Here is a 22,433-nt window from a genome sequence, read left to right as displayed (position 1 = left end):
GGAACCTTCTTCCTCATCGAAATGAGTAATCTTCTGTGCAAGACTCTTCAGGGGAGTTCAAGTGCTTTCTCTTCAGAGGTATCTCCTCGGTGGGATTGGCCTGAAAGCTGTCTGAAGAGGACATGACAACAGTGGTTAAATCCTGAGGTTTCCATGTCAGATGTCCTGGGGTGTAAGCTGGAGGCAGCTCTGGGCGAGAGGAAGGACAAGGATGTTGTTCTGACAAGAAAGTCATAGACTGTAAGCCCGGAGTGGACAAAGCCCTCTCCATGGCCTGGAAAGCATGCCCCCCCAATCGAGGAATGGAAGCCCAGAAATTAGGCAGCCTCCTTCAGGACTGTGGTCCCATCCGGGACCAAAGTAACCACCTCTAAGGCCGAAGATGGAGTCAAACTCATGTGTGCCAAAGCCCCGAGAAGTTTGGCGACTCCAACAACATCTGAGTGGATCCACACTCCCCAGAACAGACAACGAAACTCTGATCCCAAGAAGTCTCCCTTTCTAACAGAACTGAAGAGCTCTGAGTAGTTAGCGGTGCCAGAGATAAAGATCTAACCGGCACCGATACAGTCGACAACAGGACAGTCACAGCCTTGAATTCCGAATGCTCAGTTGGAGTCAGAGGAGGAACAAGTGTAACAGGTAAAGTTCCAGAGCCAGACCGGCTAGGAACCAAGGAAGTGGCAAATCCCCTCACTGGCAGCAGCTGGTCCACCAAACTCAAAACAGACTGCGTGAGGCTCTTGGTGGAACAATCTGAAGAGACCGACGGGGACTGGAGCTTCTCCAAGAACAGGCTTAGAGATCAGTCTGGAAAATGGTCTGATGTTGTTGAATATCTAGTGTGGGGCCTGTCTTTAAATGAAAACTCCTTCAGTTCCAAAACAGCTGGAAAGTACAGTTGTGTACACTTACCATAAATGTAGATGTTCGAGTTTATTCACTGTTGCAGTCATTACATTTGGGTTATCTGCCTGCAGGTAGCCCTCAGCTGACCTGAATACCAGAGTCTTGGATTCCTGCGTCAGATGCTGGCTCTTCTTCCATGACATCAGGTCGTCAGGGGTATAAAACATGCAGCCGATGCCATTATATCAGTTTTTCTTGCCCCAGATGTCAGGTGTCCCCACAATGGGAAGCAATTATGTGTTATGTTACACCTCCATCAAAAATCAAACACACCAGAAATCTTAAAACAAGGAGGAAAGATGGAGCCAAGAAAAGTTAGGGGGCTAGAAGGACGGTAACCAGGACTGCAACAGTGAATACACTTGAACATCTACATTTATGGTAAGTGTACACAACTGTAATATGTTCTTTATGTTTCACTGTTGCAGTCATTACATTTGGGTTGATTCCCAAAGCTGAGGAGGAAGTTAGAGAGTATTAGGGCCAGCTATTAAGCCCAGCAAGACTGCAGTGGTAAAACCAACTCTGGATTTAGAAAAAATAGGCTTGTGGTAATGCTTGGTGAAGGTATGTACACAGAGCTCCAGGTAGCAACTTCTAGGATGTCCCTAGTAGGGACTCCTCTGAGAAAGGCTGTAGAGGTAGATACAGATCTGGTGGAATATGGTCTTATCCCCTTGTGGGGTAGGTTTTCCATGGTGCGTACAGCAGAAATGAACGCAATAGGCTATCCATTTAGAAGTTTGATTTTGAAATGGCCTTACCCTCTGCCCTTGCAGCAAAGCCAACTAGCAGCTGTTCAGATTTTCTGAGAGGCTTAGTCCTGTCCAAATAAAATCTAAGCTGTCTGTGCACGTCCAAAGAGTGCAATATTCGTTCTCCTTTGTTTTGTGGATTCGGGAAAACGGTAGGCAAATGAATGGACTGATTTAGGGCCACACTAGACACCTCCTTGGGCATAAAGGAAGGACTGGTCCCGAGGGAAACCCTGTCTGCATGGAAGATAATGAAGGGTTCCACTGCCATGAGGGCCTGTAATTCAGACACTCTTCTTGCTAAAGTGATGGCTAGAAGGAAGACTGTTTTCCAAGAAAGGAATTTCAACTCTGCAGTTGCAGCTGGCTCAACTGGAGGGAGAGTGAGCTTTTCCAATACAAAGTTATGGTCCCAGGCTGGAGTAGGGGCTCGCCTCGGGGGGGGGGGGGTCTTACATTTTTGGACTCTCTGAGGAATTGCTTTAGCAGGGGGTGAGAAAAGAGGGGTGGTTCTGTATTATAGTGCGCAGAAATGGCAGAGGCATAAATTTTAATAGGCGAGAAGGATAGGCCCTTGTGGAGCATTTCTGTTAAATACTGAAGGATATGCGGTAAGCTGGGCACAGTTGTGCCCATCCCCTGAGTCTGGTTCCAGGAACAGTATCTTTTCCACTTTTCAGCATAGGATTTTCTAGTACTAGGCCTCCTTGCCTCCAAAATGACATCTAACACCTGCTTACTGAGGGATGCTACTGGAGAGCTCAAGGAATTAGTCAAGCTGCAAGGTTCAGGGTTTGAAGCTGAGGGTGCAGAATCTGGCCCGCCTGCTGGGACAGCAGGGAAGGTGTCTGAGGTAGGTGCCATGGTTCCAGCAGTGTCATACTGCTCAAGAGGGGGTAGCAGTGTTGGCGTGGCCAGTCTGGTGCTATCAGTATTGTCCTTGGCTTGTCCTGTTTGATCTTTAGTAGAACCTTTGAGAAAAGAGGCAGAGGGGGGAAAGGCATAAACCGAGAGGCTTTCCCAGGTAAAGGATAGGGCATCCACTTTACAAGCTTGACTGTGGGAAGCCCTTGTGCATAATTTGTCCAACTGGTAGTTCTCGGGGGAGGCAAACAGGTCTATCTCTGGAGTCCCCCATTTGTTTCTCAATAGGTTGAATATTTTTGGTTCCAGTTTCCATTCGTGTGGGTCCATGAGATTTCTACTTAGGTCGTCTGCCAGTGAATTTAGTTTGCCTGGCAGGAATTGAGCTTGCAGGTGCACTTGGTAGCTCAAGGCTGTGTTCCACAGAGCCATGGCTAATCTGCAAAGAGACTATGAGTGGGTTCCCCCCTGCTTGTTTATGTACCACATAACTGTGGTGTTGTCTATCTTTACCAATAATTGTCCAGGAAGAATGTGGTCTTTGAAGTCCAACATTTCTTTTTGGTTGATATGCAGGTGCATCTGTCTCTGGTTCCATTTGCCCTGAATGCACTGCCCTGCCATGTGAGCCCTCCATGCATAGTCTGATGTGTCTGTTGTTAGGGTTGGGGCGGCAGGTGGTAGAGTGAAGTGGAGCCCCTTGCTGTGGTGGCAGGCCTCTGCCCACCAAAGGAACTCTGTCTTTATGCAAGGAATGATAGGAATCATTGATTCCAGTTCCTGAGAATGTTGGCACCATAGGCTTTTTAGATACCATTGTAGTTTCCTCATATGCAGTCTTGCATACGGAATTAGTAGAATGCAAGAGGCCATGAACGCCAGGGCTTGCAGAATTTTCCTTGTAGATAGCTGGGTCTTTGTGGCCAGTAGTTTCAAGTAGGCTGTCAAACTTGTTTCTCTGGAGTGAGGAAAGCCATCTGGGAAGTTGTGTTCAAGCTTGCTCCCAGGAATACTATCTGTTGGCAGGGTACTAGGTGAGATTTCTTTTCACTTATGGTGTACCCCAGTGAGGTTAGAAGTTTCTTTACGAATGCCAGATGTTTTAATAGCAAGTCCTGGCTTTTTGCCTGAATGAGACAATCGTACAAGTATGGATGTACTTGAATATTTCTCTGCCTGCAAAATGCAATGGCTGGAGCTAGACACTTTGTGAATACCCTGGGCGCAGTAGATAAGCCAAAGGGAAGTGAAGAGAGCTGACAGTATATGGAGCCTGCCCTGAAGTGTAGGTATTTCCTGCAAGATTCCATTATTGGAATGTGCAGGTAAGCTTCCTTTAAGTTTAAGGTTGCCAACCAGGCATATTTGCCTAGCATAGGAAGCAGCTGTTGAAGTGTTAGCATTTAGAATTTTGGAATTGCCAAAAAGGTGTTTAGACTAGAAAGGTCCAGAATAGGACGCCAGGAGCGGTCTTTTCTGGGTACCAGGAAAAGTCTTGAATAAAAGCCTTGACTCCTTTCTTCTGCTGGGACAGGTTGAATAGCCCTGATACCTAGAAGAGAGAGAATCTGCTGTTGAGCCTCTGCCCACTGATTTGGGGGTAGGTCTGGCCAACTGTTTGGGGTTGGTAGGGTGTGGAAGTGGAATCTGTATCCTTGGGAAACTATATTTAAAACCCATTTGTCCTGGGTAATGAGTTCCCAGTTTTTTGCATGCAGGGTGAGCTTTCCTACTAAGGGAGCAGGCAGCTGAGCAGGGCTTGGAAGGGTTAAGGTTAAGTCATTGTGCCATTATTCCGTAGGGGTGAGTCTTACTACTTCCTGCTTTGGAAGTGGAAGCCCCCCACTGCTTAGGCCTGTGCGTAGCCTGAGACTGTAACCTAGGTGGTCTGCTGTTCCTAGGTTTGGACTGAGAAGGCCTGGAAGAGGCTGGAAAGGATGAATTCTTTGAAGGCCAATGCCTACTAAATCTGGGAGGCTGTACTTGTAGGGAATCTTTAACAGTATGCATAGATTTAGCTTTTTCCTCCATCTTTTTCAGGACGACTTCTGCTTTGTTGCTAAACATTCGGTCTTGGTTTAAGGGAGCCATCCAGTAATTTAGCTTTAACATGATCTGGCAAGTTTTGCTCCTTAAGCCAAGCATGCCTTCTAAGTACAGACCCAGCGACAGCAGCCCTACAAGATACTTCTAAAGAATCAAAACCACACTGCAAAGTAAGTTCACCAACTTGTTCAGCAGAATGCATTAAATCCTGTAATTCTTTGTGTTCCGCACAGTCAGGAATCAACATCATTTCCTGTTTAAGTAGTCCCATAATATGCTGCTGGTACTTTAACATATGAAACTAGCAATTTAAAGCCCTAATGGCCAAAGTAGCAGAAGTGTATAGCTTCTTACCCCATCTGTCCAAGGCTCTAGAATCTCCATCAGAAGGGGTAGGATTTTTAGCAGCAGTAGCCTTAATGGCCTTTGGTCCTTGAGAAATGGTTTCTGGATCCGCAGTCAGATTCTTAAAGAGGAACTTGTGAGAGTCTGGTACTCTGTAATACCTATAAACAAGTACAAAGCACCTCGGACCCAGAAGGTAGATAATGAAGAGTTTTAATACAATATAGAATTAACGCCAAAAAAACACAAACGTTTTCGTCCTCAACTTCATCAGATAAAGTCATGCATTTAAAATCACCTTTTATAAATCACATAATTAACAATCATCCAAGGAGTTTAGCTTTGCAATTAAATAGCTTTAGCTTTGCAATTAAATAAGAAAAGCTTATTAGTGTACACTTCACTTTCTTGCAAAAGGGCTATATATGAATCATATCTATAAAATATTTGATACAACATCAAATATAAAATCAATGTAAAAACACTTATAAAACAGAGTGTGGATGTCTTTTGTGTGCAATGTATGTTACTTAGAATGTTATTTAGAATATAAATTATTTAAAAGGACACTTAAAAACTAATAGTTCCCTCTACTGGATGTCTACATTATTACAAGCTAAAAAATACATTTAAAAAAAACTAAACCTAAATGTCTTCATACTCTCTAACAAACCATTTAAAAATACATAAATTAGTGGAAATAAGTAACATACATTGCACACAAACGACATCCACACATCTGTTTTATAAATGTTTTTACACTGATTTTATATTTGATGCTGTATCAAATATTTTATACATATGATTCATATATAGCCCTTTTGCAAGAAAGTGAAGTGGACATTAATACGCTTTTCTTATTTAATTGCAAAGCTAAACTCATTGGATGATTGTTAATTATGTCATTTATAAAAGGTGATTTTAAATGCATGAATTTATCTGATGAATTTGAGGACGAAAATGTTTGTGGTTTTTTTCGGTGTGTGTGTGTGTGTGTGTGTGTGTGTGTGTGTGTGTGTGTGTGTGTGTGTGTGTGTGTGTGTGTGTGTGTGTGTGTGTTCGCCATTAGTAAATCTGTTGTGGGACATTTCTCCCTTCTTTCGGTTAGTATGACTGAGTATATATGTAAGGATTTACAGTTTGAGTATTCACCCCTGTGCGTTATTTGCATTCAGAGATGTGGTTGTTTGGTTTACGTTTGGTTATTCAAGGTTTCAAAGTGGAAGAGAAATTGTCTCATGCTGGCTTTACTGTTTTACTTGCATTCAGAGGTGTGGTTGGTTGGCTTGCTTTTTATTATTCAAGCTTTCAAAGTGGAAGAGAAATTGTCTCATGATGGTTATACTAGCCTTCCTTAACCTAAAAGCATATCCTCAAAAGACATATGCCTGTAAGAAATAAGTGCTGACTCCATATTATCAGCCTTAGAGTACTCAACCTTGGACAAATAGCAGATTCCCTGCTCTGGGTTTGGGCATCCACATCTTTGAGCACCATGTGATGTTCTCCCATTGCTAGGATCAATAAGAAGGTGCACCAATGCTGCCTGTACAAAAATATATGTTATAAAGATCATTTATGGCATTTTCCTCCCTAATCTTTTTTAATACTCTGGACATTAAGGAAATGGCAAGGAAAAGACAGAGGTATAGACCTGCCCGGGAAATGGAATGGGCATCTGCCACAAACATCTTTTAATGGTGCAGTGATAATATTTACTCAACTGTCTGTTTTCTGGAGAAGAAAGGAAGTCAATTTCTGGCACATTACATTTGCAGACTAGATCCAACTATCATTCCCTCTTTAGCATCCATTCTTGGGGTCAAGTGCAGTACTACAGTGATAGTCTGCTAAGCTGCTGTTCCGCGAAGGTGGGCATTAAGCCCAGGAGTCACTCCTGCTTCCAGTGTCAGATCTCATTCCTGCACAGCTAGTCTGCACACAAGTTAGGAGTGAACTCTCCATGCTTGTTTATGTACCATATTACTGCGGTATTTTCTCATAATAAGCAAAGTTTCCCTTTGCCAAATGTACTTGAACTTACTGATGGCTAGAATAACTTCCACCATCTCTTTGGTATTTATGTATTTTTTCATGAAGCTCTTTTTACATGTGCCCTCCACTTTCTACTCCTCTCATGGGCTTCCCATGTAGAGTCCGAGGGTCTATTATGACTATCTTTAATCCCACTTTGAAGGGCACTCCCACGTTTAGAAAGAATTTGCCCTATCAAGCAAGTTCCTTTCTGATGTGAGGCAGAAGGGGAATGCTGGCACCAGCTGTTTCTAAGACACCAGTGCAGTTTTTACAAGTGCAACCATGAGATGAGAGTCATCAGTATGCTGGAGGCCATGTACCCAAAAGACTCTTGAGGAATTCTTGGCCGTAATATGGTTGTAATTAAAAAATACTAAAAGAACAAAAATAATTAAAATTATCCTGCTTCAATGAAGTTAATACATTCACCTTATAAAACTTATGCTTAAATACAAAGCAATGAAAATAAACAGTAAATTTACAATGTCAATTCCCCTGCATCACAATTAAGTTCACAGTGATGAACAGCCATAAGCAGAATCATCCAAACATAGGAATAATCATAAATGCACGGATGTTAACAGGCTTGAGAACGGCAAGAAGACTAACATCCACTTGCTATGAAGCATAGTCTTGATCTTACTACTTTTGCTTTAGAGTGTTTTAATTCTTTATGCTAGATAAAATTTTCTTCTAAAGTAAAATTAAAATGCTCTTTCAGACTTCTTTTCCATTCCCTCTCCTGCTGTACTCCACTAATTCTAAAACTTTCCAATCTTTACTTTTCATCTGCCACTTTATTCTCTCCACCTTCTGCTTCAGCTCAGTATTTTATTCTGTTTACTGCAAGAAATTACACAAATTATTTTACAGTGAAGAGTGAGTCATAATTATGTGCAGCTTTGCTCTCTTTATGTAAATTAAATACTTGAGATGTGCATGTAGGCTGCGGCATTGCTCTAAAAACTCTTCACACTAGTCCACTTACCCAGTTAAACAAAAAATAAGTAATTACTATGTAGTACATAACAGCACAACAGCAGCAGGATATTTTTTGGTGTCCCTTTGTCACAAGCAAAAATTATGCTATACATTGTGGTCAAACAAGTTACAGGGTTATAGACATGAAGTACCCAAGGAGGGGCTGAATCCTGTCATCACCTACTTATATGATCTTGACAAGTCACCTAATATCCTAACACTCAAAGGGCAGTCCTGAAAAATGGGCTTCTGAGGGATTACAAAGATGCATATAGAAATACCATACCCAACCACAGCTGGCTCATACTGTCAGTATTACATTAGTGGGGCTCTTCAATTGATACAAGCAATATTTTCCAGACAAGTTTAATTAAATAAATTACCCAATTATAGAAATAATCATACTGGGTACAGTAAAACCTTCACTTAAAGTATGATTAAAACTGAATGTTCCCCATAATGTGACAGGTGAAATGTATGGTACACCTCAAAGCATTTGCAGTACCAAATCACAGAAAACAAACGTGTGATGCTTTTTCCAGATATAAGCAGAAACATGTTAATGTTCCTTACCTTTCTCATTCTCTTCATAGTCTTCCTCTGCAAGAAGCTTTTCCAAGTGTTCATCAACGTTCTGAAAAGTCAGAGGTTTCCTGAAAGAAGAATTTAATTAGCTTGACTGACTAAAAAAATCAGAGATACAAGGCAAGAAATATTGCTCACCTGCAGATTTGAGAGCAAAAGCTAGAGTTCTATGGAAAGATCTGCTTCAAAACTTGAAACTCGTAAAAAAATAAAATCAACAACAAGCCCAATCGCCAAGATATAAGGCTTAACCCTCCACTCATGGATGTTTTATATATTCTCTGGATCAGATGAAAGTCTCCTGATCTTAAAACAAATTATCATATGTATATGAGCAAACCTACACTCTACCTAACAGTGCCTTATATATCATTTCAAGCACACAACTTCCTTGAAAACCTGCACAGATCTGAAAGTCTGACTACAGAAAGAGTGACTGCATTAAACTGATTAGTCATGGTCAAGAAAGATCCTTTGAAAGACAAAGAAAAGTACAGTTTTGTACCTACCATAAATGTAGATGTCCGATAGGTATGCATCTGCAGTCCTAACATATGGGTTGTCCTGCCTCAGGCAGCCCTTCAGTCGGCCGGATTCCAAAGTCTGGGTCTGGCCTCGGCTGATGTCGCACTTCACCCGACGTCATAGTTGCTGTTTATTGGGTATAAAGGCATCAGCCGACACCATTTTCCTCAGTGTTTCTTGCCCCAGATGCCAGGTGCCCTCTAGTAAGGCTAGTCTTGGATAAATGCAAATAATTCCAAACAGTATATATATATATATATATATATATATATATATATATATATATATATATATATACAAACAAATACACCATAATAGATTCCCCCAGCTAGCTAAAAGAGGGGTAAATACCCTAGGAATATCATAGAGGGGAAGGAGGGTGGGTAATCCTGACTGCAGATGCATACCTATTGGACATCTACATTTATGGTAGGTACAAAACTGTACTATGTCCTTCAAGGATGCATCTGCAGTCCTAACATATGGGTAGAATACCATAGCCAAACTGGGGGAGGAGGCACTAAGATAAAGATGGTGTAGTTAAGATCCCTTGCAAAACAGCAGTTGCAAAACCTGCTCGGGATCTAGAGTATAAGGGAAGATTGTAATGCTTGGCAAATGTATGCACGGAGCTCCAAGTAGCAGCTTCTAAAATGTCTTTGGTAGCCACTCCTCGTAGGAAAGCTGTAGTGGTGGCTGTAGCTCTTGTGGAATGAGGTCTGATATTATCAGGAGTTGTCTTTCCATGAAAAGAGTAGCAAAATCGAATGCAATTTCCTATCCATTTTGAGATTGTCTGTTTTGAAATTGCTTTTCCTTGCATTCCTGTTGCATATGCTACCAGAAGCTGGTCAGTTTTTCTGCTGGTCTTAGTTCTGTGCAGATAGTAGCGTAATTGTTTCTGCACATCCAAGGTATGTAGCAGTCTTTCCCCCCTGTTCTGTGGGTTGGGGAAGAATGTAGGTAAATGAATCGCTTGGTTCAATGATACTCTGGAGACCACTTTTGGCATAAAGGTAGGGTTAGTTCTCAGAGAGACTCTGTCCTGATGGAAGATAAGGAAGGGTTGTACTGCCATTAATGCCTGTAACTCAGATACCCTTCTTGCTGAAGTAATTGCTAGCAGGAAAGCAGTTTTCCAAGACAAGAATTGTAATTCTGCTGTTGCTGCTGGTTCAAAAGGGGGGAGTGTTAACTTTTCCAGCACAAAGTTGAGATCCCATGTAGGTAAAGGTGGTTTCCTTGGAGGCTTTACATTTTTGATTCCTCTCAAGAACTGCCTGAGTAGAGGATGAGAGAAGACAGGAGGATCCATGTTGTATTCTGCTGAAATTGCTGATGCATGAATCTTAATGGAGGAGTAAGACAGGCCATTGTGGAACAGCTCTGCTAAATATTCCAGGATGTGTGCTATGTTTGCCAATGAGACATTTTCTCCCTTTGCTGCACTCCAAATGAGGAATCTTTTCCACTTGGCTGAATAAGTCTTCCTTGTGGAGGGTCTGCGTGCCTCCAGGATAATGTCCTTAACCCTCTGAGATAAACCTGGGTTATTTTGTTTTATGCAATATTCCAAGCAGCTAGCTGCAGTGTTTTCAAGTTTGGATGTAGGATCTTGTAGTTGTCCTGTGTTAGTAGTAAGGGACATAGAGGTAGATGCCATGCGTGTGTCCGAGACATACTTCTCAGTAGCGGGTACCAATGTTGCCTCGGCCAGTCTGGGGCTATCAGAATTACCCTTGGCTGATTCCTCTCTGATCTTCAGTAGAACTTTGTACATCAAGGGAAGAAGTGGAAATGCATATGCTGTCAGGTTTTTCCAGCTGAAGGAAAGGGAGTCCACCATCCAAGCAAGTGGGTGGTATGCTCTTGTGCAGAATTTCTTCAATTGGTGACTGTGAGGGGAGGCAAACAGGTCTATCTGTGGTAGTCCCCATTTCTTTGTTATGGCTTTGAGGATATCTGGATGCAGCATCCATTCGTGAGCATCCGTGGTAGTTCTGCTTAAGGTGTCTGCTAGAGAATTTTCTTTTCCTGGTACAAATCTGGCCTGAAGTTGAATGTTGAGGTTCAGGGCCACACACCACAGGTCCATTGCCATCCGGCATAGAGGATATGAATGTGTACCTCCCTGTTTGTTGATGTACCACATGACTGTGGTATTGTCCGTCCTTATCAGCAGATGACCCTGTTGAAGGAGTGGTCTGAATGCCTGGATCGCATGTTTCACTGCCAGCATCTCCTTTAGATTTATATGTAGATTCAGCTGGTCTTGGGTCCATAGGCCTTGTATACACTTGTCCACCATGTGTGCCCCCCATCCTAGGTCTGAGGCGTCCGTGGTGATGGTCTGGCTTGGATGTGGTTTGTGGAAAGGCAAGCCTCTGTTCAACTGACAGGCCTGAGCCCACCACATGAATTCTTGCTTCAGGCATGGAATTATTGGAATCTGGGCTTCTAGACTGTGCTTGTGTTGAGACCATACATTCCTTAGATACCATTGTAGTTTTCTCATATGCAGCCTGGCATGCGGAACCAATATTATGCAGGATGCCATGTAGCCCAGGGCTTGCAGGACTTTCCTTGCAGTAAGCTGAGTTTGTGTTGTTAATGTCATGAAGTAGACTGGTAGTTGCTTTTGTTTTTCTTCTGTGAGAAAAGCCATCTGAGTTGATGTGTCTAAATCTGCACCCAAGAATGTTATCCTTTGGGATGGTACTAGTCTTGACTTTTGCATGTTGACTGTGTATCCCAAGGCTTGCAACAGTTGTATGACAGTTTCCAAATCTTGTATTAACTTTGCCTTGTTGTCCGCTTGTATTAGGCAGTCGTCCAGGTAAGGGTAAATCTGAATTCCCTGAAGTCTGCAATGAGCAATTACTGATGCCAGGCATTTCGTGAATACTCTGGGCACAGTAGATAAGCCAAAAGGCAATGCTGAGAATTGATAATGCTCTGATCCTGCAAGAAATCTGAGGTGTCTTCTGCAATCTGGTCGTATAGGGACGTGCAGGTATGCCTCCTTGAGATCTAGAGTCACCAGCCAGGACTTCTTGCCCAGCATGGGAAGAAGTTGCTGGAGGGTCAGCATTTTGAATTTTGGAACAATGAGGTATGTGTTCAGTGCGGACAAATCTAGAATAGGTCTCCACTGATTTTCTTTTCTTGGTACAAGGAAAAGCCTGGAGTAAAATCCTTAGCCTTGTTCCATAGGTGGCACCTCTTCTATAGCTCTCTTACAGCAGCTGTTTGTCTCCCTTGGTGTGTAATCATCCTACTGTACGGTTTTTGCATTCAAGTAATCCAAACCATCCTTCAGGTCAAGTAGGTCTCTGCCCCCCATATCAAGCAGTAGAAATTTCAGTTGTTTCTCTTGAGCACTGGGCACCCACAGACACTTGTCCTGCAACTAAAACGACTAAATACTAATTAATCCAAACCATCCTTCAGGTCAAGCAGGTCTCTGACCCCATATCAAGCAGTAGAAATTTCAGTTGTTTCTCTTGAGCACTGGGCACCCACAGACACTTGTCCTGCAACTAAAACGACTAAATACTAATTAATCCAAACCATCCTTCAGGTCAAGCAGGTCTCTGCCCCCCCATATCAAGCAGTAGAAATTTCAGTTGTTTCTCTTGAGCACTGGGCACCCACAGACACTTGTCCTGCAACTAAAACGACTAAATACTAATGTAGGTGCTTAACTTCCAAGTGTCTAGACAGTAAAATACCTTACTTGCATTAACTTAAACAAATGTTAGTGAGTGTATTAGTATATTTCTGCTGTATAGTTCCTTAGTCAAACCTCTGTACTGATGAGTACATCACCAGGACTAAACAGTTGTATATTGCTCTCCAGTTAGTGCCCCCCCCCAACTAAAGTCAAGTTTCTGTTGGGAAATACTCAAATCTATAAAAGAGCATTTCTTTTCCTCTCCTGTTTCATCTGTAACTAACCCCAGCTTTAATTCTATATCCTTTTAAGAATGTCAGGGTAAATTGGATAATGTCTACATTTGCCTTGATTTTATAGTATAAAGTAGAGTGACTGTGCAAAGTAGCATACTTTTTCTTAAGGTTCAATGAGTGGTTTCTATTCCTTTTGCACTTCACATTGAGTGTCTGCAGAGTTCATTTAACCATTGGCTAGCCTTCTCCTTCCTTGTAGTCTTTACCCCTCCCTCCTCCAGCTCTTGTTCTGTATTGGATAACCTGAGGTAATTTAAACCCAGGGTGCCATTTTGTTTTTTTGTTTCAAATCCAACAGCAGCTGTTTGTCTCCCTTGGTGTGTAATCATCCTACTGTAAGGTTTTTGCATTCAAGGTATGCTGTATATTGTGGTTTAATTCCTAATGCTTTAGTACAACAGCTTATACTATATGTTTCTGTTATGTTTAACACTGCAGGATGCCTTTAGATAATGCTGCTTACTGAACTGCTGTCACATATGCACCTAGATATGTTCTGTTTTCCTTGTTTACTGTTATAGAGCCAGAAGGGCTATTTCACATGTTGCATTTCACTGCTCTGTCTAACTGCATTGACTAGTTTTTAAATACATTGAAAGTGTATCTTGCTTAATTTAGTAGAGGACTGCTTTCTATATTTACATTTTATATTTGTATGTTGCCATAAGAAAATATTTTATGTTATCAGGTGCTGAAGCAGGATTAACCATTGTCTGATGTTTTTGTTATTGACTATTGCTAAACAAAAATCCAATCTGACTGGTCACACAGTATGTGCTGCCTTAACCTAATGCTCTCTTACATTTTTCTTCTATTTTTCTTTCAGTAATCCAAACCATCCTTCAGGTCAAGCAGGTCTCTGCCCCCCATATCAAGCAGTAGAAATTTCAGTTGTTTCTCTTGAGCACTGGGCACCCACAGACACTTGTCCTGCAACTAAAATGACTAAATACTAATGTAGGTGCTTAACTTCCAAGTGTCTAGACAGTAAAATACCTTACTTGCATTAACTTAAACAAATGTTAGTGAGTGTATTAGTATATTTCTGCTGTATAGTTCCTCAGTCAAACCTCTGTACTGATGAGTACATCACCAGGACTAAACAGTTGTATATTGCTCTCCAGTTAGTGCCCCCCCCAACTAAAGTCAAGTTTCTGTTGAGAAATACTCAAATCTATAAAAGAGCATTTCTTTTCCTCTCCTGTTTCATCTGTAACTAACCCCAGCTTTAATTCTATATCCTTTTAAGAATGTCAGAAAATTATACTCTGTGCCCATAACATAGTCTATAACTTCGTGCAAACATATTAAATTACAGTTAAAATTTCAGTTGAACATATTACAATTTAAGCTAACATTACATACTTACCAAAGCCTAAAGAAACACTTAGAGTCGGTGTTAGCCCATGCTCGGGCTTGCTCACTCCCTCCCTGCCCCCTATTCCCACCCGCCCCCACTACTACTCCTTTTATTCTAACCCCTAATCACCTGACCAGTAGTCCAACCCCTAATTCCCTAACAACTAGCCCAACCCACTCATCCTACCTCCGCCCTCGCCCAATCCAATTATATCCCACTCCCAAAACACATTCCCAGGCAACACAACTCTACCCTCACACACAACCAACCAGGAATCCTAGTTGTACTTCTCACTCAAAGTAGTATCATGTTACCCACACTCACATCCCTATCACTAGCTCTACTATCGCTAACCTTCCTAACTTCCTTACAAACAGATCTACCGTTGCACAACTGCTATCACACTACCCACACTAGCCCACCCTCTCAAACTCACTCAGACTTCTACATCTGCCCTACAATCATAAATCTTACAACTACATATTACTCACTAACAAAAATTACACCATCTCATCACACTAAGAAAAACTCTCATAGACCAAGCTCGGAAACAATTAATACTAAAAACACATACTGACACTCCTACAAATTCTGCTAACCTCTGGTGACATTCACCCAAATCCAGGTCCCCTCTCAGCTAGACAAACATCTGACCTGCTAATCCTAAATCTCAACATAAGTATTACCAATAAGCTAACAGACCTACATGCATTCATAGCCCACTACAACCCTGATATACTTGCCATTACAGAAACCTGGCTTACACCCAGTATCCAAGATGAAGTCTTTCTTCCCCCAGGGTATAATACACTTAGATCTGATAGAACAAACAGGAAAGGAGGAGGTAGCCATTCTCTTTAAAACACCCTTAACCTCCAGCTCCTGCACACCACACCACCCACTTTTCAAACTGCTGAAGTCCTGTTTTCTGTCCTCTCCATAAGAAACACCAAGAAGATTAATATAATATGCTGCTATATACCTCCAGGCAACAACTCGCTCATAATAGAAGACATCCTACACTGGACAAAGGACAATCTACCTCCGGAAGCTTGATCCTACTAGGAGACCTTAACACTGACTGGGCAACCTGTAACTCCAGCAGCCCCTCTACACATATCAATCTATATGGGTTCTCTCAACTAATTAAAGAACCAACTAGAATAGATGAGAAAACAAAGAGAGAATCCATACTGGACTGGACACTAACCAACTATCCCAAACAAAACTATACAGTAGGCTGCCTCCCAGATGACTTAAGTGATCATCTTCCCACCTTCCTACTCCGGAAACACTCCAATCACCCCAAACCAGTAGTCTACAAATTTACGAGATGACCGTAACCTTACCCCATGATATGTAAATACTCTCCTAAGCCACTGCAGCTGGGAGCCACTACGGACACTGGGGTTAGACCAGGCAGTAGACTACTTCAATACAACCTTCTCTAACATCCTTAATAGTCTAGCTCCCAGCAGAAAGATCAGAGTTAAAGCCAACTACGCACCCTGGCTAAACAGAGACACCAGAGCCTTACTAAAAGCTAGAGATAAAGCCTGGAAAATCTGGAAAACTGACAAAACCCCTAGCTCCAGACAATACTATGAACAGCTTAGAAACAAGGCCAAGGCTGAATCCAAAATAAACAAACAAAACTATTTTCTTAGCGCCCAAAGGAAATATTCAAATAGACCACAAAAATTCTGGCATGCCATTAACTCCCTACTTAAGCCAGGCAAAACCACAACCCCAGCACCCATCTCTACTAACAATACCCTAGACACAGCTTCTCAATTTAATAACCATTTTACTAAATCCATCTTGGCCCTGTCCAGTCAAATAACCAAAAACATTCTACCTCAGTCACAACATAACCTATTCCACACCACCCCCTCTTTCAGCCTATCACCAGTGCCCACCTCAACTATCAAAAAACTCCTCCTAAAACTAAAGCCAACCACACTAGCAGCTGATAACATACCTGCTGCATACCTAAAAATGGCTAGTGACTCCTTATCATATCCTGTCTCCATCCTTATCAACCGCTCCATACTAGAATCCTACATACCCAAACTCTGGAAAGTATCTGCATCATTCCTCTCCATAAAGGAGGGAATTCTTATGAATTCTCCAACTACCGACCTATTGCCATCCTTTGGCCCCTTATCCAAAATTCTTGAGAAATGCATCCACTTGCAAGTGATGACATTTCTTAACACACACAATCTACTATCTACCACACAACACGGTTTCCGTCCACATCACAGCACTACCACAGCCCTTTTATCTTTCACTAATTATATAAACCTTCACAGGAATGATAACAAATATGTATCAGCCATTTTCCTAGACCTCTCAAAAGCATTTGATATGGTCTCACTCCATTCTACTAGACTCACTAACATCATTATCCTTCACCTCCTCTACTATGGCCTGGTTCAGAAGCTACTTGTCTGACAGGCAACAATCAGTCCAGTGGAAAGGAACTCTGTCTACACAACTTCCAGCCACCATAGGTGTCCCACAGGGCTCTATACTGGGCCCGCTGTTGTTCTCTATTTTCACAAATAACCTCAAATGCTCTACACAACATGCCACACTCATACAATATGCAGATGATTCAACTCTGATCTGCTCCACCTCATCTCCACCACCCTACGTGACACTCAAGATACCTTTATCTCAGTAGAAAAATGGATATCTGGGATCCAACTAATTCTAAATCCCAAAAGACAAAACTGCTACTATTTACCCTAATAGATCAAAAAACCCTCTCCTTTACCATAACCTCTAATGACGGCACCACCATCTCCCTTCTAACCACACCAAACTTCTTGGCATTGAAATAGACAATAATCTCCACTTTGATGTTCACATCTCACATACCATAAAACTAGTACACAGAAAACTAGGCTCCCTATACAGGCATAAGTCCTTTCTCTCACAAAAGGCAAGAGTCACTCTTGCACAAAGCCACCTCCTCTCAACTCTATTATACGCAGCACCAATCTTTACCCAAATCAGACAATGTGACCTAGACAAACTAGAATCATGCTACAATAAAATAGCCAAGTTTGCTACTAACTCAACCTATAGAACCCATCACTGTGCTGCACTAAAAGAACTAAAATGGCTTGAGCTACCACAGCTACTTAACTATCACCAGCTGGGCGCAGCCTACAATATTCTCAAATATCCTGAAAAAACCCTCATTATCCAACCTACTTACTATCTATACTACAAACCGATACCTAAGATCCAGTGAAAAATCTCTCCTCTCCATCACCAAGGCTAACAATAATGCAGGGAAAGCGCTCTACTCCCACACCGTTGCCAGAAATTGGAACTCTCTTCCCCTATCTGTGTCCACTGCCCCCTCCACATCCATTTTCAAAAACTCCCTCAAATCGCACCTTCTTAGTACATGGTTATGCCCTTGTATCACATAACCCTACCCATACTACTATTAACTCCCCAAATTCCTCTCTGATCACATGCTGGAGCTCTGATCCCCTGTAGGCTTGGTCATCTGAAAGGGTACTTTTAACTGTAGAATCTTACTTGATATATTTTCTTTTCTTACCAAAGTATGACTGACATTGTCTTTTTACCCATGTTCTATATCTTTTACCTGGAGTGTTTTTATTAATTCTTGTTATATTACTATGCTCAGCATGCATGATGTAACCTGTTTTGTGTATTATGCTGGATGTACTGTATTTGTATAACTTGATGTTGGAGCTTTTCTCCCCGGGCCTCCGCTGAAAATGGACCTGGTCCAGTCGGAATTTCCCAGTTAACAAATGTAAAATAAATAAATAAATAAAATAAAGTTGCTGATTTGTCTTAGAGCGTCTGTTTTTTGGCTTGGTGGTAGGTTTGGCATTCCTCTCTTTTTTGGTAGAGTATGGAAGTGAAACCTGTAGCCCTTGTCTATTGTTTGTAAAGTCCATTTGTCTCCTGTAATGTAATGCCAGTTGTTGGAGAATAAGGCTAGTTTTCCACCCAAGGGTGCTTCCAGTTGTTCCCTGGTAGGCGGAACTAGAGCCAAGTCATTGTGTCTGCCCTGTGGAAGTGGTTGTAGTTGATTCTGCGGCAGTACTTCTCTGGTTGGTAGGTTGCCACTGTCGTCCCTGTAGGCACCCTAGATTGACCTCTGCCTCTTGGGCGTCTATTTCTGCCTCTCTGCGCTCTGGAGTTGTCTGGAAAGGACCAATTCTTCGAAGGCCAATTTCTGCTAAACCTCGGAGGTTGGACCTGTAAGAAATCCTTGACTGTTTGGACAGATTTTGCTTTTTCTTCCACCTTTTTTAGAACCTCCTGTGCAGGGGAGCCAAACAAACTTTGTTTCTCCATGGGAGCATCTAGGAGTTTTGACTTAACATGATCTGGTAAGGATTGTTCTTTTAACCAGGCATGCCTTCAATCACTGTTCCAGTCACAGCTGATCTAAAGGAAGCCTCCAGTGCATCATAGCCACATTTTAAGAAATGGTTACTGACCTGCTGAGAGTTATGTACCAAATCCTGAAGGGACTTGCGGTCTAAAGGTTCAGGAGAAGATAGTTTTATTTAGCTGGTCTAACAAAATTCCTGGTACTGAATCATGTGAAATTGACAGTTCAAGGCCCTGGCGAAAGTGTAGCAGAAGTATAAACCTTTTTACCCCATCTCTCAATGCTCTAGATTCCCTTTCAGAGGGAAGAGGGTTTTAGCAGAGGCAGCTGCCACACCTTTAGGGCCCTGTGAAATGGTTTCAGGGTCTGCAACAGGAGCCTTATACAAATGGTAGTGTGTGTCCGGGACCCTGTAATATCTGTCTGGCTTGGCAGGGGCCGGAGGAAGAGAATCAGGAGCAGTACAGGCATCATTATATGCATCATCAACAACTGTTAGTACTGGTGGAATGGCTAAAGGCCTATGCTGTGGTAAGTGTAAAAAAGTCCTTAGCCTTTTCCTTGAATCTGAAAAATCCTGGCCCTGCCATTGGAAGTGTTCCCTCATAGCATGCAAGGTTTCCCAAAGGAGAATTCTTCAGGAGGAGAAGCAGAAGGAATGGAGTCTTCTGCATCAGAATCCTCATAAGGAGAATATGGGCCTTCATGAGGGTCTGAAAGGTCTGAGTCATCCGAGGAATAATCTGTAGAGACAGGTTCCGGGGGTTCAGCCCTAGGCCTCTTGTCTGGAGGGGGCTGAGAGGCCCTGTCTGGGTGAGGTTGGGATCCTCTGATCAAAGAAATGAGATCCTCAGCCAGGCTGAGTATTTGGGAACTAGAGGAAGGCCTATGTGAAGGAGTTTTGGCAGGCAAGGCCTTAGAAGATTTAGCTGCCTTAGCCCTGGCAAAAGCCTTGATAGACATGGAAGCAGGGGGTCTAGCAGCCCCACGTGCAGGAGTAGTTATGTCTAAAGGAATAGTGTCGGATAAATCCTGGGTGCCTGCTTCTGTAGCAGTAAATTCAGAAGCGGATTCAACTATGCTCTGTGAGGCCTCGGCTATCGGAAGCATGCTTTCGGCCGAAGGAAGAACCGGGGGCTCGGTTTCAGCCGAAACTGAGACATTCGCGGTTGGCCTAACCGTGGTTTCAGCCGAAACCGCGGGCCGCGAATGTCGGTCTTTTTCCTTGCGTTTGTTAGCTAATTGAGTAGTCGGAGTCTCCGACGGCATTTTGTATGCAAAAGCGGGACCAAAAAACTCCTCTGCAAACTCCGACCGAAGTCTAAGTGTCCGTCGGTTGAAGGAAGCACAGGCTAGACAAGCTGATACGTCGTGGTCTGGGCCTAAGCAAGGAAGGCAGTAAGAGTGGAAATCCTTATGAGGTATTTGTTTCCCACAAGTTAAACAATTATTTACTTTGTCTGACATCGGCTGAGGCAAGAAAGAGTCCCCAACGGTGTACTTAGCTTTTTAGAAGTCTTCGGTAGTAGAAATCTCTGGATCTGACCGACCGGCACTTGCGAACAGCTTCTGCTTCGGGCACCGCGCGGCAAGAAATACTGAGGAAAATGGCGTTGGCTGATGCCTTTATACCCAATAAACAGCAACTATGACGTCGGGTGAAGTGCGACATCAGCCGAGGCCAGACCCAGACTTTGGAATCCGGCCGACCGAAGGGCTGCCTGAGGCAGGACAACCCATATGTTAGGACTGCAGATGCATCCTTGAAGGACATCTGCAAAACCCTTGCCTGTCAATTTGAACAAAGTAAAAAGAAAACCTAGCAATTCAGCTATGGAGAGAAACACTACAGGGCAGATCTCAAAATTTTTCCTATATTTCTTTAATGGCAATCTGCAAAGCATATGAAAGGTGACTAAAACATTCAGTTAAGGCTGTGTACAAATTGTTCAACACAAAATAAAAATATCAGAGTAGGATTAACACTAAGCCTCAGGACGGCTTCTCAAAAGTTTAGAGTTTACTATAATTTTTTTTTTGCCTATTATATGTTAAACTTCGCAGACAGTAGCAGACAGGGCCTAGTAACTCTTTTAGCTAAAAAAAAATAGGAATAGATGCAATATAGCGTTTTCCTGAAATAATTCCACTGATTAAAATATTTTATATTCCTCTGTACAGAACTGCAGCTTGTTTCTATATTTAATTTCACAAATTAAACTGCTCAATTTTATTTTAGTAAAGAGCTCTGTTTATTTAATGTTTACAGTTTGTAACAGATTATTTTTAACTGATGTACGTGTGAGCCCAATTGCTTAGCTATAAAGAATCATCATTTTTTTTGTTTAATTCGGCTGATTTTTAAGACAGGTACACTAACTCAGAGTCTTAGAATGCTGCGGTGGTGCAGCGGTAGCATTGTTGCCTCACAGCAAGAGGTTCTACCGTTCGATTCTCAGCTGGAGTGCGGGGAGTGCCTTCTGTGTGGGGTCTGCATGTCCTCCCATGAAAGACATGAGTAAATGGGCGTATCTTCGTTGAAGGTTGGACGTCGAGCTGGCACATTGGCGTTCGTGAAAATCTACTGCCAATCATTAGCGGACTGGATTTCTGCTGTGTCGACCCCTAACCGGGAAAAGCCGAAAGAAACAACAATAACACTAACTCAGAGTCTTGTACAAGTTATTGAACTTTAAGCATCTGGCAGTATACTACAATGCAAGGGAAGATTAGAGGAATGAAAAGTGTTACTAGTCTTTTCCAGATACTAGTATGCATAAGCAAAAGCTTAGTCATTACACATTTACCATGGGCAATCAAAGTTCTATAAGTCATTGAATTCAAAACGAAGTTGGGGTTGAGCCTAAAAAGATAAGACTTATAGTTTTGCTCTGTGGTTGGTCAGTTTAGAATGTATTCAAGTGTGTGTGGCATAGGATCCATATGCAATGCAGCACTGCATAATTTTCACATTATCTTATGGCAAAGCTTCACTCACATTCTTTCTTATAACCAATTTGTATTTAAAAATATTTATATTTGTGCTCAGTTGCTATTTAAAAATATGTACGGAGACAGAAGTATCAAGGGATCACAGCCCTTGTTCGTCACATTGCAGGTGGCAGTGGAATGGATAACAACAATATACCCGTGGTGGCATATCACACATTAGTGGCAGTGGTGGCCATTACATACGAGTGGAATCCTGTGACATCACAGACACAAAATCTACTTAAACAGCAGTTTTATCATCACATCAATCCGCCTCAAAAGCCGCTCTTAAGAAATCAAGTTGGATGTGCATGAAATACTGGTCCTTCCACTTTCTCTCTAGTTGTTTAATGTCAATCTGCACAGCAAACCAAAGGTGACCAAAAAGCCAAAGTCTAAAAATTATTTGGACTTTGGTACATCCTTGGGAGCCTAACAAGTTTCTCTTCTCTCAAATTTTTCTAACCTCCTCCAATTGACCCTTATAGTTATTGTGCCATTTTTATGCTACCTACTGACTATCCCTTTTCTCTCTTTTTTAACAGTAGCTACAGTTATAGACTCATAGGTAGGTACTAGGCTATCGGCCCAACGGCCTAAGTAAGCCTAGCCAACAAGGTTCCCTGGCTTACGCCACCCAAGAAAGTTAATTTCCTGTGCCCCTGTCGAG

At 42.2% G+C, this 22,433-nt stretch overlaps 1 protein-coding gene across 2 annotated transcripts in view; it reads right to left on the bottom strand.

Moving 5' to 3' along the window:
* Window positions 1–22,433, bottom strand: part of RNF123 (ring finger protein 123) — a 4,282,987-nt gene that overhangs the window by 3,989,345 nt on the left and 271,209 nt on the right. For both annotated transcript variants that reach the window (XM_044077780.1, XM_044077781.1), the window contains exon 4: window positions 8,511–8,590. In XM_044077780.1, the coding sequence (XP_043933715.1) occupies window positions 8,511–8,590 (80 nt within the window). The remainder of the gene's footprint in view (window positions 1–8,510; window positions 8,591–22,433) is intronic.

Source organism: Protopterus annectens, chromosome 7.part0 (assembly GCF_019279795.1).
Source record: "Protopterus annectens isolate FY-2018-M chromosome 7.part0, PAN1.0, whole genome shotgun sequence".
NCBI lineage: Eukaryota > Metazoa > Chordata > Ceratodontiformes > Protopteridae > Protopterus > Protopterus annectens.
Note: the sequence above shows the minus strand (reverse complement) of the source record. Positions and strands in the feature narration are given on the sequence as shown.